At 39.6% G+C, this 20,669-nt stretch overlaps 1 protein-coding gene across 1 annotated transcript; it reads right to left on the bottom strand.

The window, feature by feature from the left end:
• Positions 1–16,246: 16,246 nt before the first annotated feature.
• On the bottom strand, positions 16,247–17,122 carry LOC138900178 (uncharacterized). Its single transcript, XM_070186893.1, has 3 exons — positions 16,942–17,122; positions 16,723–16,869; positions 16,247–16,344 (listed from the first exon to the last, which is right to left on the bottom strand). Exons 1-3 carry the CDS (start codon positions 17,120–17,122, stop codon positions 16,247–16,249), a joined length of 426 nt encoding a protein of 141 aa, XP_070042994.1.
• Between the last annotated feature and the right edge of the window lie 3,547 nt (positions 17,123–20,669).

Below are 20,669 nucleotides of genomic sequence, written 5' to 3'. Positions count from 1 at the left end.
ATAATGGGAACTTCTGGCCGAGGAGAGGGAAATTCTCTACATTTTTCATAAAAGATTTAAGTAATATAATTTTACTCATTAAAAATATACTAGTAGTTTCCATTTAGTTTATCTGAACCTGGATGGTTTATTTCAGTAGTATATATATTCTCACTCATAATCTCAGCTGTGAATAGACTATTACACTAACAGAACCATAGTCAGAATTTAAAGTTTATGAGTTCGGAATTCTACTATTTTAAGTTGCTGAGTTTTATATTTCTAATTTGTACATATTCAATAAATTTTTTAAATAAATATAAAATTAAACTAAAGTTATAGGGTTCGACCGAACCCATAAGGATCAATACTACCTCCGCCCTGACTACATATTTTTTCTTTGTCATATTTGGTTCTTCTTTAGCGTTATATTCTGAAGTATCAAAATATCCATCCGTTCTTCAATCTTCATCACCCGTTATCTCAACTACTCCAAATACCGTTAAATCATTTATTTTTGTTTTAAAAAGAAAAGATAGAGAGAGAAACTTAAAACTTGACTTCAGACGAATAACGGATAATAAATATCATGCTATTCTTAGCCTAGACTGGTGTGCCTCATTTTTTGATAATATACACATGGGCTACCATAAAAAGTCAATAACATTATGGGCTACTACATGCAAAGTAATTTTAACTTAATAATAATCAGTATTCAATCCATTATTTCCATTGAATAATTATTTATGACTGAAATAATTGTGAACTGGACCACATGATTTTGGTTCTTCTGGAATGCGGTTATTCTCATGCGTATAGATTCTAGCTATATCACTTTATGTATGAGATAATAATCCAAATATTAATAGCTAGGAGTTGGGAGTGGAGATATGCCCATCTTTAAATAAATATTCATTGGTTTAGCATGTTTTAATGTCGTTTCAAACTAGTGTTATGGTTAAGAGGAATGCATGTATGTCACGACCCGAAATTTCAATTACGGGATCTTGATGGCACCTAACGCCAACTTGTTAGGCAAGCTAACATTAGCTACACAACATCCGTTTTTAACAATTTTAAAGGCGGATTAATAGGGGACAAAACTGTAGAACTTCAATATAAATATAATGTACTCGAAACGTTGTCTAGTCTAATCCCCGAATCATGTGTCACAAGTACACAAGCTACTTAAACAAATACTATAATCAAGGTCTGAAATGAAAATACAATTGTCTGAAGGTAATAAATAGTACAAGGAAATAAGAAGGGCACTTTAGGGTCTGCGAACGCTGTGCAACTCTAGCTCAAGTCTCCGTATAAAGATAGTCTGAGCGAGGCTCCACTAACCGCTGCTGGGGCCAACACCAGAATCTGCATAAGAAGTGCAAATGTGTAGTATGAGCACAACCAATCCCATGTACTACGTCAGTGTCGAGCCTAACCTCGACGAAGTAGTTACGAGGCTATAACAAGGCATTCACTATAAACTTGTAAGAGTATAAGTAAAACAATAGCATAAATAGAGGAAGCAACAGATAACATAAAATCGAAAAAATAAATACAAAACAGAGCGCCCCGGATCTATGCTCAATTTCTCAATATAACATGGATACGAAACCAACAGTTAAGAACAGTCAATATGCCTTCTCTGTTACGGCGCGCAAATCGATATATATATATATATACACACACACAATTAGTGTTGCGGCGTACAAACCGATCTCAAATAATAATACCAATATCTGTTACGGCGCAAAACCCGATCCCAAACAACAATACAAATATCTGTTGCGACGCGTAACCCGATCCCAAATAATAATACCAATATTCATTGCGACATACAACCCGATCCTAAACAATAATATCAATGTCCGTTGCGGCGTGCAACCCGATCCCAAACAATATAACATGAATGTACAAACTACAACTAACTACGGCATATCTCACAATAAAATGCAATAAAGGAATTACATAATTAAAGAAATAAGACGGATAAAAGTGGTTATCTAACAACACACAAAGACATAAGGCAAATAAAGGCAGTCAATAAATAAAGGCACGAATACGTGGAAACATATAACAAATTAAGGCATGTAACGAATAAAAGTATGAATTTAGCAAGTAAGGGCAAGTAGCAATTAAAGCATTTCGCACGTAGTAACATAGAATTAATGAAAGCATGAAATAATTGAAAACAACTAAGTAGTCCGCTCGTCATGCTTAACCCATGACAATGTATATATACTCGTTACCTTATATATACGTCATCCTCACACATAAATCAAATAGCAAATAGTCCAATCAAGTCTTAATTCCCTCAAATCAAAGTTAACCAAGATATTTACCTCTTTCCGCAATCAAATCAATGATCAATCACGACTTTTCGTTTAAAATAAGCCTCCAAATCAATCAATTCTAGCCAAATATAGTTCAAATAATTCAAAACAAGCTATAAAAACTACCCACGGGTGAAAAAAGTTCAATCTTTAACTAAATTGAAAAGTCAAAAAATATCAACCCCGGGCTCACTTGGTCAAAATTCGAGATTCGGACCAAATTTCGATTACGCATTTACCCCCTGAGCCCGGTTATGTGATTAGTTTTGAAATTCGATCTCAATTCGAGCTCTAAATCTCAATTTTTTCTAATTTCTAAATTCTACCCAAAACCCCTAAACTTTGAAATTACTAAATTTAAGGTTACAAATCAATTGGTGATTATGAAAATACATCAAAATTAGTTGAAAAGTACTAACCAATGAAGTTGGGATAAAAATCTCTCAAAAACATCTCTAGTGCGAGCTCTAGGTTTCAAAAATGATGAAAAACAATGAATTCCCAACTTTCAGCTTTTATTTAGCTGGGCATCAGGCGCTTTTCGCGTTCGCGAAGAACACATACCAGTTAGCCTTCACGTTCGCGAGGTTCTCACCGCGTTCGTAGAGGCATTCCCCAGCCAAGCGTCTGCGCTCATGACCAGTAGGTCGCGTTCGCGATGAAGAACCCAACCTGCCTTCCCCGCATTTGCGTGGGGTCTGCTGCGTCCGCGATAGGTAGTCCCCCTGTCACGACCAAAAAACTCAGCGAGGTGTCATGAAGGCACCTAGTCTCTAAGACTAGGTAAGCCGATAACTAACAACGATTAAGCCAGTTTTAACAATGATAATTTGAAACATAGTTTAAAATAATTACTCAAATAAAAGCGGAATAAGCCTACGCGACAATAATCATAACTACCTCCCAAGATTTGGTAATACAGAGTCACGAACTCTAGTTAAGTACATGGAATGATCTCAAGGATCAAAATACAATACTGTTCAAATAACAACTGATAGTACATTATAAGGAAAGAACTCCAAGGGGTTGCGACGATCAAGCAGCTCTACCTTTAATCCTCGCGATCAACAAGCTAACTCCGCGCCTGAGTCTAATATGTCCATTACATGGCTCTGCCCAAAAATGTACAGAAGTGTAGTATGAGTACACCACGATCGGTACCCAGTAAGTATCAAGACTAACTTCGGTCTGATAGCCACCCGTACCACTCCGCCCGGACAGTAATATTTGTCACCCTTATCTCTCTGATAGCCACCCGTATCACTTTGTATAATAGCCAATCTTATCATTCCACCCAGACAATAACACAATGCCACACTTATCACTCCATACATTCAACAACAGTGAGATGCCACCCTTATGCCCCGCATAATAACAACGGTGAAATGCCACCATTATCCTCCGCGTAACATAACCAAACTACACAATAATTCACAAATGCTAACATCACAACAACACGATGTATCAACTCGTAACACAAATGCCCATAGGCCACAACCTTTCCAAAGATTCAACAATATCAATATTTCCAAAACAAGTAGCCCACGGCCCAAACACAATGGGTATAAAATCTCAATAACAATAACATGAACGGGAAAGTAACTCACAAAGAATAACACCCCCTTTAAACACAACTTCAATTAAAATAGATAAATGACTTTCGATAACTTCAATTCCCATTTAATTGTTTAAGGATAATCTCGATAGTGAAAGTATTTTCATGAAATGGCAAACTTCGGACTCTAGTGTATGAATTAGGCTAACAATAAAAGAGATGGCACGTGCTAGCAATTATGTCAAAATGTATGAGAATAACCCGACAACTAAAAGGATATCATGTACAATAATTTCACTAAAATAATTCAACAACAAAGGAAATCACATAATGGTAAAAGCGGTACCAACTTCAAATAAAACATATAAGAGCAAACTCGATAAGTAAAGAATGTGAAATAAAATGACAATTTCAAATAAAGCATATGATAGTAGACATGACGAATAAAAGATATAACATGTGCTAAAAATTTCAAATAAACACATGAAAGAAATCTAAGAGTCTAAATCAGTCAATTTTCACATATGAGCCCGAGTACGTGACCCACGTCCAATTTGCACTCAATAGTGAGTGGAAACGGTTGTTGGAAGAATAGTATCCAACAAGAGTCGGGGTCGATTTTCACAGGGAGTTACAATGGGTATTAGTAGTATACACTTGACGAAAGCGAATGGAATAACTAAATTATGCTTCCAAACAATAGGTTTTGATTTCTAATTCTAATTTTACTCTAGTAATTATATGCTAAGAAAAGAAACTAGAAGTGAATGATTATTTTTGGTGTTTTTTCAAATCATTAAAAAGCCTAGGGATGTGACCATAACCTAGGTGTTCACCAAATGGGTTAAATACGTTAACACTGCGCCCCTTCTTGCCTTATGATTCAGAATACTCCTTTTTGAGTTGGATTTCATCATTGGAGACCAAACTTCCAACATTCCTGCAATTTGCATACTTTCATTAGTTTCGGGAACATAAATCAATACTTTCGGATAAAAACACAAGCAAAAAGGTGCTAATAAGTAGTCAAAATCCCTACTTATCAACTCCCCCAAACTTAAATCTTTGCTTGTCCTCAAGCAAATAAATTAGTTCCCACCTCCTAGTGTTAAGGGTCATTTCAGCGAGTCAAAGGTGAGCCAGTCACACATCAGTTGGGACCAATTACCTACAATACTCATGCATTATCAACAAGGTGACAAGTCAAATATTCATGCACATATAATTCTAATGTGACATTGAGCTTCAAGAATTGACTTTACTCATCAAGGACTCTTGTTCTATCATGTAGGTCATGTTGGACTCCAAACTCTTCCTCCTCTACTTTTCATTTGCCAAGCTCACTTAAGAAATTAGCACTCAATCTTAAGATTCCTGAAAGGTCCACTCATCTCTCGCAAGAGAATGTCGCAAGTACGGCTTCAAGTACCATAGGCTTGCCCCTCAAGTAGATCGCCACTAATGTAAGCTCACTTGGTTCGAAATCAAGTAGGAATTCTTTCGGGATATGATGAAGGATTTTGGATTGGGGTAGGGCACCATATGGGTAAGTGGTTACACCTTTCCGTAAGCACTCCACATTTTCATTTGTTAGCTCACAATTACCAATTCTTAGAGGCATTTTCTTTTCATTGGGGACTAGAGAGACTTAACATCCCTTATTCTTGTTCATGTCATTCTTTTTCTCCCTTTTTGATTGCTCATGCTTGGGATCATTACCTCTTTTTGAATCCATCAACCCTTCCACTTATTCACTTTTGCATTTTTTTTTGTTCTTTTCTTTTCTTGCCTTCTCTTTTCATAGAGATCATTTCTTTTCTCTTTTTGTGCCTTGATACCCTTTCAAATTCCTCATATCTCCCCCAAACTTATGTTTTAAGACCCTTGTTTCACAAGAGTGTTAAGTAAAGTCCGGGTGCCAAGAGAGGGTCACGACAAAACGGGTAAAGGCCTATAACATGGTTATCAAATGAGAAAGGCTAGCGGCTCAAAGGGGTTGACTAGAGATAACGACATTGGTTGGCAATAAAAAGCTCAAACGGGCCAAGGAAATCCTATAATCACCTATCAACCAAGCAAAGCTTAGGATTTTGCCTTGGGCAAGTTGTAGACCCTTCGCACAGATACTTGGACTAGCAACAATTTATCTCACCCCTCACACAACTATCTTGTTAAAGAGGATAGAATCGAGAGCCTACAACGACCACATTCAAGTTTAAAGATCACAATGGTCCATTTAAACCACTCGATGATTACCAAAGTCAACTCAAGAGTCACAAAGTCACTAACTAGAGTTATTTCGTTCAAAAATCTTGTCTCTAACCATAAGCACGTATTTAAGTGTGTTGGTACCAATTGAAGCATGATTAACTCTTCGAGAATGACTTGATTAGGTCTTTTTATTTATTACCACTGCTATTATTACCTAAACACAAATTCGGACTCATTCCCTTAAGAAGGTTGTCACGCCATCCATCGTTGAGATGAGTCACCCGGTTCATACAACAACTACCTTTGGAAAGAACTGTGGCTTCAAGAAAATCAAAGGCTTATTATCTACTAAAGCATAAAAAGAAGCTACTTAGCAAAACAAGAACTAATATGAAAAAAATAAGAAGCTAATAAGCAAAAACTACTAAAGAGAGATAAATATACATAAGAGACGAGAGAGAAGCTAGACAAATACAAATAAAAAAAAAGAGTATCATCAAATTATTACAGACCAAATGTATCAAAGTGTAACAATGTGTCAAATAACCTTCAACCCCCCCCCCCCGAATAAAAGTAAGCATTGTCCCCAATGCTTAGCAAAATAATAGTAAAAGAGGAGAGGGTGAATAAAACTTCTCAGTGTCCCCAACAATGTCATCTCCCTCAGGGTCAGCCAACTGAATCTCATCATCATCAAATCTAGGTGTGGCTGGGTTGTTGAACATCGCACGCACTGCCTCAGCTGTGTCGGCAGCAAGGTCTAGCTCATCAGACTGGCCAACTGGTACTACCAATATACATGGTACTGAAGGATCTAAGGAACACAGGTACGGGTCAAGCAACATATCAAAAGGAAGATCTTCAGCTGTAGCAAGTCTAGTCATCTCCCGCCGGAGCTTGTCCACTGATTTCTTGCTGACCTGGGACATCCTTATCTTCTTACTTCCTTTCCCATCTCCTCAATCACTGACCCGTGATGTACCAAGGTGTCCATGATCATCTTCTGGTTCTCCAAAATCTTCTTCAGTGTCTCATCAATGTCAGAAGGAGCATGTGGTGCTTGAGAAGTGGATTGCGCTAAATTAGTACTAGACAAGTCAGACAGCTTAGAAGTGGTTGTCTACATCCAGTTGTTGAGACTCGCCAATGTTTGGGAGACTCGCAAAGCAGATAGGGGAACTTTGGGCATGTGCACTAGCTTTAGAGAAACTCTAAGAGAAAACTCGATAAGTAAAGAATGTGACATAAAATGACAACTTCAAATAAAGCATATGATAGTAGACATGACGAATAAAAGATATAACAGGTGCTAAAAATTCCAAATACATACATGAAAGAAGTCTAAGAGTCTGAATTTGTCAATTTCCACATATGAGCCCGATTACGTGATTCACGTCCAATCCAACAAGAGTCGGGGTTGATTTCCACAGGGAGTTACAATGGGTGTTAGGAGTATACACTTGATGAAAGCAAATGGAATAACTAAATTATGCTTCCAAACAATAGGTTTTGATTTCTAATTCTAATTTTACTCTAGCAATTATACGCTAAGAAAAGAAACTATAAGTGAATAATTGTTTTTGGTATTTTTCCAAATAGTTAAAAAGCCTAGTGATGTGACCACAACCTAGATGTTCATCTAATGGTTTAAATACGTTAACACTTGTTTTGTTGATTGGGGCGTATTATAGCTCTCAACTCTACAGTACCCACTCAATACCTCTCGGTCAAAGAGTGATTTTGCCCAATTTGGCTTTCTCAAACCCAAATGAGTATCAAACTAAATAGTTGATATGAGTTCAAGTCGGGTTCTTACTATCTCTAGTTTGAACCCTTTAATTAGGCTAATCAAATCCTCAATTAGCCCAATTCCTTGTTACCCGAGTTATCCTAGACTAGGTTCATCTTTCTCAAGTAGAGACCAAGTCAAAAAGGCATGAATCAATGTTTGTAACCATTAATTCTAAAATTGAAGCATTAAATAATCAACACCCAATCATAAACAAGCATTAAATTAAGTACCCTTAAGGGTTACACACTAGGGTTGGGTCACAACCCTAGTAAGAATCTAGCTACTCAAAGTGAGAAATGTAGAAAACAAAGAAGAAATGCTAATTAAACTCATAATCTAAGATTAAAATGATACAATATGATGTTTGACCTAAAAATGTGAAACTCATCTATTTATAGTGGCCCAAAATTCGTTGACAAATTTGCCCTTCGGGAGGTTCTGCAGCCGCACAATTCCATGTGCGGTCCGTATAGTTCTTCAGCTAGCAGGTCTTGAATTTTGCAGCCGTACAATTCTAGATTGCAGCTGCAAAGCTTCTTCTGTGGCCGCATAATTCTTGTGCGGTCCGTACTTCAGCAACGCTTCAGGTCTTGGCCTTTTGCACACTCTCTAAACTTTGAATCATTTGTCAGTGAAAACCTTGTTCTGCGGCCGCACAATTCATGTGCGGTCTGCACATTAGCTAGAATTCTTTTGATCTCTTTTCAATTGTCATGCGGCCGTAGATGGAATTCTGCGGTCCGTACTTTCTTCTGCGAACCGCACTTCTTACGTTTTGCGCCCCTTCTTGCCTTGTGATTCAAAGTACTCCTTTTTGAGTTGGATTTCATTATTGGAGACCAAACTTCCAACATTCCTACAATTTGCATATTTTCATTAGTTTCGGGAACATAAATCAATACTTTCGGATAAAAACAAAAGCAAAAAGAAGCTAATAAGTAGTCAAAATCCCCACTTATCAAATCCCCTAAACTTAAGTCTTTGCTTGTACTCAAGCAAATAAATTAGTTCCCACTTCCTAGAGTTAAGGGTCATTTCAGCGAGTCAAAGGTATGCTAGTCATACATCAGTTGGGACCAACAATTACCCACACTACTTATTCATTATCAACAAGGTGACAAGTCAAATATTCATACACATATAGTTCTAATGTGACATTTGAGCTTCAAGAATTGACTTTACTCATCAAGGACTCTTGTTCTATCATGTAAGTTATGGTGGACTCTAAATTCTTCCTCCTCTACTTTCCATTTGCCAAGCTCACTTTAGAAATTAGCACTCAATTTTAATATTCATAAAAGGTCCACTCATCTCTCACAAGAGAATGTCACAAGTACGGCTTCAAGTACCATAGGCTTGCCCCTCATGTAGATCGCCACTAATATAAGCTCACTTGGTTCGAAATCAAGTAGGACTTCTTCCGGGTTATGATGAAGGCTTTTGGATTAGAGTAGGGTACCATATGGGTAAGTGGTTACACCTTTTCCTAAGCACTCCAAATTTTCAGTTCTTGGCTCACAATTACCAATTCTTGAGTAATTTTCTTTTCATTAGGTACTAGAGATACTTAACATCACCATTTCTTCTTCATGTCATTCTTTTTCTCCCTTTTTGATTGCTCATGCTAGGGATCATTACCTCTTCTTGAATCCATCAACCCCTCCACTTATTCACTTTTGCATTTTTCTTTTGTTCTTTTCTTTTCTTGCCTTTTCTTTTCAAAGAGATCATTTATTTTCTCTTTTTGTGCCTTGATACCTTTTTCAAATTTCTCATATCTCCTCCAAACTTATGTTTTAAGCCACTTGTTTCACAAGAGTGTTAAGGAAAAACCGGGTGCCAAGAGTGGGTCACAACAAAATGGGTAAAGGCTTATAACATGGTTATCAAATGAGATAGGCTAGCGGCTCAAATGGGTTGACTAGGAATAACAATATTGGTTGGCAATAGAAAGCTCAAACGGGCCAAGGAAAGCCTACAATCACCTCTCAAACCAAGCAAAGCTTAGGATTTTGCCTTGAAACACATTCGGGGCAAGTTCTAGATCCTTCGCACGGATACTTGGAATAACAAAAATTCACTCACTCCTTATGCAACTAGATTGTAAAAGAGGATAGAGTCGAGAGCCTACAATGACCACATTCAAGTTTAAAGATCACTATGGTCCATTTAAACCACTCGACATAAGTACGTAGTTAAGTGAGTTGGTACCATTTGAAGCATGATTAACTCTTCGAGAATGACTTTATTAGGTATTTTATTTATTACTACTACTATTATTACCTAAACACAAAAATGGACTCATTCCCTTAAGAAGGTTATCAAGCCATCCATCATTGGGATGAGTCACCAGGTTCACACAACAACTACCTTTGGTAAGAACTGTGGCATTAAGAAAATCAAAGGCTTATTATCTACTAAAGCATAAAAAGAAGCTACTTAGCAAAACAAGAACTAATATGGAAAAAATAAGAATCTAATAAGCAAAAACTACTAAAGAGAGATAGATATACATAAGAGACGAGAGAGAAGCTAGATAAATACAAATAAGAAAATAAAGAGTATCATCAAATTATTACAGACCAAATGTATCAAAGTGTACCAATGTGTCAAATGAACTCCCCCCCCCGAATAAAAGTAAGCATTGTCCCCAAAGCTTAGCAAAATAAGAGTAAATGAGGAGAGGGTGAAGAAAACTCCCTAAGGATCCTTGGACATCTCAGTATCCCTAACAATGTCATCTCCCTCAGGGTCAGCCAACTGAATCTTATCATTATCAATCTAGGTGTGGCTAGGTTGTTGAACGTCGCACGCACTGCCTCAGCAGTGTCGGCAGCAAGGTCTGGCTCGTCAGACTGGCCAACTGGTGCTACCGATGCAGATGGTACTGAAGGATCTAGGACAGATAGGTGCGGGTCAAGCAGCATATCAAATGGAAGATCTCCAGCTATAGCAAGTCTAGTCACCTCCCGCCGGAGCTTGTCCACTGATTTCTTGCTGCCTGGGACTTCCTCATCTTCTTACTTCCTTTCCTAGATCCTCATCAGTACCAAGGTGTCCATGATTGTCTTCTGGTTCTCCAAAATCTTCTTCAGTGTCTAATGAATATTAGAAGGAGCCTGTGGTGCCTGAGAAGTGGATCACGCTACAACAGTACTAGACAAGTCAGACATCTTAGAAGTGTTTGTCTGCATCCAGTTGTTGAGACTCGCCAATGTCTAGGAGACTCACAGAGCACATAAAAGAACTGTGGGCATGGGCACTAGCTTTAGAGCAACTCTAGCGGATTTGGTAGGAGTTGAAGATGATGGTGGAGGAATAACAATGGCACCGGTAGAAGGCTCAACAGAGGTGGATGGAAGATCAACTGCCTCAGAAACTACCATTGTTGGCTCATCAGACTTGTCTATAGTTGTAGAAGGATGGACTTTCTTCTTTAGGTTGCTCATATCCATCAGAGAATATCATTCGAATGGTTTCTTCGGCTTTACCTTGGTGTCAAAATATCTCAGCTCTACCTTTGCATCAATAAGGTACTCTATGATTGTGTTGGGATAAGGGTAGGCCGAGATGTCTTACCGTGCAATCACTGAAATGTTAGGCAACATCATGGCACCCATATTGATTGGGTAACCAGTCATGATGGAAGCCACTAGTACTGCCCGAGGGATAAGAAGGTGAGTCTCATTCTGGCATGGATCCAATTTTCTACACACAAAGGTCAGCCACCCTTTAGCCTCAAAGCATAAAGTACTCCGTTGAATGGGAACCCCAGTGGTAATCCATGGTGGTGGTGGCTCTGGTGGTGCTAGAATTTCAACCAACCAAGGTCGGACTTCCTCCTTCAGTGCGCACTTCTCCAGCTTTTCCTTCGGCTCAACATCCTCGAAGCCCAAATACGCATTTAGCATATGCTGATCAAACCTCACCTTGAGGTTGCGTACTTTGGTCACCTTAGTCCCTTTCTTTATATGAGCCACATTGGCATAGAATTCACAAACGAGGTATTCTTTGGAATCCTTTACTATCTCGGTGAACCACATCCACCCCTTTCGTGCCCTGAACTGTCTTAATATAGCTGGGTTGTACTTATCCAAATCCTTCAACAGAAACTATCGCTCAAGAGTTAGCGACCTCACTGGCCACCGCATACGAAAACTGGTGAAGGCGGCCAAGCTGACAAAACAATCCTCCCAAACCTCTTTTTCTTTGATCTCTCAAGCCCTATAGCTGTATCATCTCCCCCTCTACAATCATCGGGGATGTCATGTGTAACCTATGCCTCAAGGACTGGTGTAGTTGATGGATCAGAAGCCTGACTAGCACCCTCTGATCCCTCGGAGGTACTATGAGATGAAGACGGTTCGTCGCAGAGCTGGTATCTCCCCTGCGGCCTCAACTGAGTGGTCATCTACTTCTCCTGAACAGAGGCCGGGTTTCCCTCTGATACCTCGCTAGACGTGACATATTTTTTTTCTTATTGTCTTGGGATGGCCAAGGGGAAAGGCACTTTTGCCTCGACCCTGAGAAGATTAACCTCTCCCATTTGAAGTGTCGTATTGGCCTCTTAATCAAACCATTGTCTGTATTAAGCAGAGGAGATAGTTAGTTGTAATTCATTGTTCAAACACATACAGGAGACATGGAGGTACGAGAGAAATAATTGGACATAGTGGGGCTGTGCAGTTGAGCCATGCCTGCAAAATAAGGGATCTGCGGTTCGCACAATTTGACATGCGGCCGCAGATGGGAACAAGCGATCCACACATTTCTATTGTGCGACCGCAGAAGGGAAGTGTGGTCCGCACATTTGAGATTGTGGTCGCACTTCTGAGTGCCAAAATTGTAAACTCTCTGATGATAAAGAAATGGGCAATCTGCGGTTCGTACAATTTGACTTGCAGCCATACCTTGGAATATAAAAAGTGAAGACTCTCTGATGAAAAAGAAGGGCCTAATCTGCGTCCACACGAAGAAATCTGCGGTTCGCATAATTTTTCTTGCGGCCGCAGATTCCTGCCTCACATAAGTCTCTAAAAATCGATTTATGCGAACCGCACAATTCAAGTGCCGCCACAGAATCCAAACAATTACGAACAGACAACTTTTTTATTCTAAGATTTTTTAATTTCTTGCACAAGTAGGCATGGAAACATTGTAAAAGCATGAAATTTCACTAACTCAATCCCCGTAGAGCATGTATCAAGTTAACCCAGTTCAGATCTATCCCACATGGACACACAATGGAACTCTAATAACAGATGGCCTAAAAAGAACTAAAAATATCTACAAATTAAACTAACATAAATATTAACATGAAATTGAAGCATACCATATAGAGTGAGTGAAATGAGTGACTAATCGGTGTGGCTGTGTGTGTGGACAATGAAAATCTCCAAGAAAACTTAGCAAGGTAACATTGGTTTTCAAATTGGGAAAGGGGTAAAATGAGGTCTGTTGTTCTATTTATACTAGTAATTGTGAGAAGGGGGAAGAGGCGAGTGCGGTTCGCACCCTACCACCTGGGTGAATATTCTCATAACATAATCTGCGGTCCGCACATTTTCAGGTGCGGCCGCAAATTTCACGTGCGGTCGCAGATCGACCTCCGCACTGACAAGCTTAAACTTCAGAGAGTTGGTACTTTTGATGTTTCAAATGTGCGGTCCGCAAGAGAAATGTACAGCCGCAATGCTCATCTGCTACTGCACATACAAGATCTCCCACCTTGAACATCCTCAACCTTGAGCTTCCCGGGACCACTCCATTGGATTTTAGCTTCCCGGAAAACATCCTCAACCTTGAGTTAAACAACAATACAAGATCGCCCACCTTGAACTATTTGTTCCAAATATATTTATCATAAAGATATTTCATCTTTTCTTTGTACAAGGACGAACTCGCATAAGCATGGCACCGGAACTCATCTAATTCATTCAAATGTGCAACCCTCAAGTTAGCGGCTATATCTCAATCAAGATTCAACTTTTTTAGATCCTACATTGCCTTGTGATCGAGTTCCATAAGCTCATATGGAAGATGATAAGCTTCTTGTAAGCCGTTCCATAAGCTCATAAGCAATCGAGTTCCATAAGCTCCGATCGAGTTCCTTGTGATCGGAAGATGATAAGCTTTTCCGAACACCAACCGGTATGGGAACATTCCGATAGGTATTTTGTAAGCCGTCCGATAAGCTCATAATTTATCATCAAGCTTCTTGGACCAATCCGTCCAATTAGCATTCACTGTTTTGGATAAGATACTCTTTATTTCCCTGTTGGAGACTTCCACTTGCCCACTAGCTTGTGGGAGATAGGGAGTCATGACTTTGTGAGTAACACCATACCTGCTAAGTAAAGTGTCAAAAGCTTTGTTGCAAAAATGTGACCCCATCGCTTATAATTGCACGTGGAGTACCAAACCCTGTGAAAATATTCTTGTTCAAGAAAGCCACCATACCTCTCGCCTCATTGTTGGGTAAAGAAACAGCCTCAACCCATTTGGACACATAATCCACTGCGACCAAGATGTAGGTCTTTCCACAAGAACTCAACAAAGGGCCCATGAAGTCAAAACCCCACACATCGAAAATATCAATCTCCAAAATGGTTGTGAGAGGCATTTCATTTTTTATTGAGATTCCACCGGCCTGTTGACATTTATCACATTTTTTCACTAACTCACTAGCATCTTTGTAAATAGTAGGCCAATAAAAACCGCAACTAAGCACTTTGGCCGTCGTTCTTGCTCCACCACGATGACCACTATATGGCGAAGAATGATAAGTCCCAAGAATTTCACCTTTCTCTTCTTCCAGTACACATCTTCTAATCACCCTATCTGTGCAAATCCGTAAAAGGTATGGTTCATCCCAATAATAGTCTTGACAATCCCGTTTGAGTTTCTTTCTTTGGCTTGAAGAGAACTCATCCGGAATGATTCCACACACAAAACAATTTTCTAAGTCCGCGAACCATGGCACCTCTTTCATTAAAATTGCCAAGAGTTGCTCATCGGGGAAGGAGTCATTGATTTCAAGGCCATCATGCGGCCTCCCCTCCTCCTCCAAACTTGGTTTTCACTAACTTTTCTATCTTGGATGTCAATATCAAATTCTTTTAACAAGAGCACCCATTTCATCAACCGAGCTTTGGAGTCCTTTTTTCTCATAAGATAATGAAGTACCGCATGATCTGTGTGGACAATGTTTGCACCCATCAAGTACGTGCAGAACTTCTCAATTGCAAACACAATAACAAGGAGCTCTTTCTCTGTAACGGTATAGTTGATTTGGGCACTATTCATGGTCTTACTAGCATAGTAGACCGGCTGAAAAATCTTGTTGATGCATTTTCCCAAAATAGCCCCAACCGCTACGTCACTTGCATCACACATGAGTTCAAAAGGAACACTCCAATTTGGAGCGGTGATGATGGGAGTAGTTGTCAACTTTAGATTAAACAATTCAAAATCTCTCATGTAATCATAATTGAAATTAAACTTATCCTTCTTCTCAAGAAGCTTGCACAACGGGTTCACAACCTTAGAGAAGTCTTTGATGAAGCTCCGGTAAAAATCCGCATGACTTAAGAAACTCCGCACACCCTTCACCGAAGTAAGGGAAGAAGCTTAGAAATTACCTCAATCTTTGCCTTGTCAACTTCAATTCCATTCCTTGAGATTTTATGGCCAAGGACAATACCTTCCTCGACCATGAAATGGCATTTCTCCCAATTGAGCACCAAATTTGTTTCTTCACATCTAGCCAACACTTTATCTAAATTTTCAAGACAATCATCAAAAGAATCTCCAACCACCAAGAAGTCATCCATGAAAACTTCAAGGTAGTCCTCTACCATGTCCGTGAAAATAGCCATCATACACCTTTGAAAATTCGTCGGTGCATGTCACAAACTAAATGGTATCCGCTTGAAAGCAAAAGTACCATAGAGACATGTAAAGGTTATTTTCTCTTGATATTCTGGAGCAATGAGAATTTGGTTGTAGCCCGATTACCCCTCAAGAAAGCAATATAAAGCACGACCGGCCAACCTATCGAGCATTTGATCTAAGAAAGAAAGTGGAAAGTGATCCTTCCTTGTGACTTTGTTGAGCTTGCGATAGTCCATACACACCCTCCAACCGATCCCCGTTCTAGTAGGAATCAACTAATTCTTGTCATTGGTGACCACCGTCATGCCCCCCTTCTTTGGGACACATTGAACCAGAGAGGTCCATGAACTATCGGAGATGGGGTAGACAACCCCGGCATCCAACCACTTAATAATCTCCTTCTTGACAACTTCTTGCATAGCCTCATTGAGTCTCCTTTGATGTTCAATTGATGGTTTGGCACCATCCTCCAACTTGATCTTATGCATGCAAAAGGCGGGGCTTATCCCTCAAATATCCTCCAAGGTCCACCCAATAGCCTTCTTCCTCTTTTGTAGCACCGTCAATGTGGAATCTACCTGTACATTAGTCAAACAAGATGAAATAATAACTGGTAAAGTAGAACAAGGACCAAGAAATTCATACCGAATATGTGGAGGCAATGGCTTCAACTCCAAGGTGGGAGGCTATTCAATAGAAGACTTTGTAGGAGGAGTTGTCTTATTTTCAAGATCCAAGGACAATTTCCGGGGTGCATAGTTGTACGACCTCATTCCTTACATAGAGTTTACACAATTCCATAAAGTCATCCATCTCGTCATCATCAAAGTTGAGCAAGACGGCCTCCAATATATCACCAACATTGATTGTAGAACTTGTTTCATTAACAATAACATCGGTCACCAAGTCCACAAAAGAACACACCTCATTGCTCTTTGGTTACCGCATGGACTTACACACATGGAACACCATTTTTTCATCACCAACCCGGAAAGTAAGTTCTCCAACTTCAATATCACAAAGAGCCTTACCCGTAGCAAGGAAAGGTCTCCCAAGAATAATTGGCACTTTATAATCAACCTCATAGTCTAGAATGACAAAATCTGCCGGAAGAATGAATCTATCAATACGAACCAAAACATCTTCAATCACTCCCAAAGGCCTCTACATAGTACAATCGTCCATTTGCAATCTCATAGAGGTGGGTCTTGGTTGACCAATTTCCAAAGTCTTGAAAACCGAATAGGGCATCAAATTGATACTTGTCCCAAGATCACAAAGAGCTTTAGCAAATTCAGCACTTCCAATTGTACAAGGAATCGTTAAAGCATCAGGATCCTCTAACTTAGGAGCCATTGAATGCACAATTGCACTCACTTGATGAGTGACTTTTATGGTCTCAAAATTCATTGACAGCTTCTTTGTCACAAGATCCTTCATAAACTTTGCATAGCCGGGCATTTGTTCCAAAGCTTCAACTAATGGCACATTAATTGAGAGACTCTTCATAATTTGAATGAACTTCTTGAATTGATTCTTATAATTTTTCTTGGCAAGTCTTTGAGGGTATGGAGGTGGAGGCTTAGGCAATGGTGCCTTAGCCTTTTGCACTACTGGCTCCGGTATGTCAATAATGTGTTCCATAGAAGGGTTCACCTCCTCTTGAGTCTATTCCACACTATCATCAATATCAATCCGAACTTTATCATTAGGTTGCACCATATTGTTCGGGATCTCTTCTTCTTGCATCGCTTGATCATCATCAACAAGTTGCCTTCCACTTGAGGTGGGTGCATTCCCGCTTCTTCCACTTCTTGTGGTAACCGCCATGGCATGTCCCGTGTTGTTACCACCCTTTGGGTTTACCACCGTGTCACTTGGTAGTGCCCCCTTAGGATGAGAATTTAAATCTTGAGAGATTTGCCGTATTTGAACTTCGAGGTTGTGGATTGATGTGTTGTGTGAGGCAAGTAGGGCATCCGAATCGGCATTGTTTTCCATCATTTACTTGAACATATTTTCAATACGCCCTATCTCATTATTTGAAGAACTCGAACCATGGGAAGGATAAGGAGGTGGGTTGCTTGGTTGTTGGTACATTGGGGGCCTTTGAAAACCCGACCCCCAGTTTCCTTGATTATTGCTCCATCCGCCTTGATTGTTACATCCCCAATTTCCTTGATTGTTGTTGTTATGCCAATTCCCTTGATTGTTGCCTCCACTCCAATTTCCTTGATTATTAGAATTCCAATTGACTTGATTGTTTTGTGGTCGCCATTGTTGTTGGCTTGGGCCTTGGAAATTGTTTCTTTGCCATTGAAAATTATTCACGTATTGCGCTTCCTCTTCTTGTTCATTATAGGAATCATCTTGCTCAAAACTACCATCTTCTTGCACATAATTCTATACTTGATTTTGTACTTGTGGACCATTGGTCCTCCTCTTGTTCACCATCATGTTCACTCCTTACATAGCATTGACTTGCTTAGGAGTTTGCACTTGATTTAGTTAGGACTTTTCTAGTTGAGTCATGGTAGTTGTCAATTCGGCAATGGCTTGCCCATGGTCTTGCAATTCTTTGTGAATGTGAATCATATTCGGGTCACCTTGTGGAACATTGGCCCGGGATTGCTAAGCCGATGACGTATCCGCTATCTCATCCAAAATCTCACACGCCTCTGCATAAGGCATAGTCATAAAGTTCTCACCGACTAGTTGATTTACTACACATTGGTTGGTCATGTTAATACCACGATAGAAGGTTTGTTGAATCATGTTTTCCGTCATATCGTTGTTGGGACATTCCTTGACCATAGTTCTATAGCGCTCGCATATCTCGTGTAGTTGTTCATTCGGCTCTTGCTTGAATGCCAAGATCTCATCTTGAAGTGTAACCATACGTCCGGGAGAGAAAAACTTAGCAATGAACTTCTCCGCCAACCCATCCCAAGTATGGATTGAATGGTTCGACAATCATTCCAACCAATCTAAAGTTTTCCCCCGTAGAGAGGAGGGAAAAAGCCTTAGCCTCAATGCATCATCGGAGACATTTGTTTTCTTTCTCCCCCAACAAGTGTCCACAAACCCCTGTAAATATTTATAAGCATTTTGTGTTGGAGCAACGGTGAAGAAACCATGTTGCTCAAATAAAGTGAGTATCACATTGGTGATTTGAAAATTGCCCGCCCTAATATGGGGAGGGACTATTGCGCTAGCATAACCTTCGTTGGGCAATATCCGGTGTGGATCCGCTCATGGCAAAGATAGGGGTGGAATGGGTACATTGTCATGAGGTGCTCGGCCTCTCCGATTGGCTTGTGGCTCATGAGCTACCTTCTCTACTTGCTCCTAATCCGCATCCAAATCCCCCAAAGGCAAATTTTCGAGCTCATTGTTCGCCATGGTTGTACCTAGGATTTCTCACACAAGTTAGTAACACGGAAGGAAAGCAAGATATTCCAAAAACAAACCCAAATATATAGTTAACACCGTTTAAACTCCCCGGCAACGGCGCCAAAAATTGATCCACATCCAATCTGCACTCAATAGTGAGTGGAAATGGTCGTTGGAAGAATAGTACCCAACAAGAGTCGGGGTGGATTTCCACAGGGAGATACAATGAGTGTTAGGAGTATACACTTGACGAAAGCGAATGGAATGACTAAAATGCTTCCAAACAATAGGTTTTGATTTCTAATTCGAGTTTTACTCTAGCAATTATACGCTAAAAAAAGAAGCTAGAAGTGAATGATTATTTTTGGTGTTTTTCCAAATAGTTAAAAAGCCTAGGGTTGTTACCATAACCTAAGTGTTACCTAATGGGTTAAATACGTTACCACTTATTTTGTTGATTGGGGTGTATTATAGCTCTCAACTCTACGTTACCCACTCAATACCTCTCGGTCAAAAATTGATTTTGCCCAATTTGGCTTTCTCAACTCCAAATAGGTATCAAACTAAATTGTTGATATGAGCTCAAGTCGGCTTCTCACTATCTCTAATTTGAACCCTTTAATTAGGCTAATCAAATTCTCAATTAGCCTAATTCCTTGTTAGCCAAGTTATCCTAGACTAGGTCCCTCTTTCTCAAGTAGAGACCAAGTAAAAAAGGAATGAATCAATATTTGTAACCATTAATTCTAAAATTGAAGCATGAACTAAGCTAAATAATTAATGCCCAATCATAAACAAGCATTAAATTAAGTACCCATAAGGTTTACACACTAGGGTTGGGTCAACACCCTAGTAAGAATCTAGCTACTCATAGTGAGAAATGAAGAAAACAAAGAAGAAATATTAATTAAACTCATAATCTAAGATTAAAATGATAAAATATGATGTTTGAGACCTAAAATAATCACAAACTTCCTAAAATGGCAAAATATAACGGTTACAAAAGCTAAAACCTCGAAACTTGACCTAAAAATGTGAAATTCGTCTATTTATAGTTGCCCAAAATTCGATGACAAAAATGCCCTTCGGGAGGTTCTGCGACCGCACAATTCCATGCGCGGTCCCAAGATTTCTGCAGCTAGTGGGTCTTGAATTCTACAGCCACATAATTCTGGATTGCGGCTGCAAAGCATCTTCTGCGGCCCCACAATTCTTGTGTGTCCGCACTTCAACAAGGCTTCAGGTCTTGGTCTTTTGCACACTCTTTGAACTTTGAATCATTTGTCAGTGCAAACCTTGTTCTGCAGCTGCACAATTCATACGCGGTCCACACATTAACTAGAATTTTGTTGGGATCTTTTCATTTGTCCTGCGGCCGCAGATGGAATTCTGCGGTCCGCACTTTCTTCTACGACCGCAAAACTCCTTCTACGGACCGCACTTCTTAAGTTTTGCGCCCCTTCTTGCCTTGTGATTCAGAATACTCCTGTTTGAGTTAGATTTAATCATT

Source organism: Nicotiana tomentosiformis, chromosome 10 (assembly GCF_000390325.3).
Source record: "Nicotiana tomentosiformis chromosome 10, ASM39032v3, whole genome shotgun sequence".
NCBI lineage: Eukaryota > Viridiplantae > Streptophyta > Magnoliopsida > Solanales > Solanaceae > Nicotiana > Nicotiana tomentosiformis.
Note: the sequence above shows the minus strand (reverse complement) of the source record. Positions and strands in the feature narration are given on the sequence as shown.

What these genes read in the sequence shown, in the direction of transcription:
- LOC138900178 (XM_070186893.1), bottom strand. Translation starts at nt 17,122, where the DNA reads ATGGCTCCTAAGTTAGAGGATCCTGATGCTTTAACGATTCCTTGTACA. An exon ending in GAGATTGCAAATGGACGATT is followed by an intron (nt 16,870 to 16,941) that starts GTACTATGTAGA and finishes TTCTTCCGGCAG; the next exon opens with ATTTTGTCATTCTAGACTAT. An exon ending in AAAAATGGTGTTCCATGTGT is followed by an intron (nt 16,345 to 16,722) that starts GTAAGTCCATGC and finishes ACTAATGTACAG; the next exon opens with GTAGATTCCACATTGACGGT.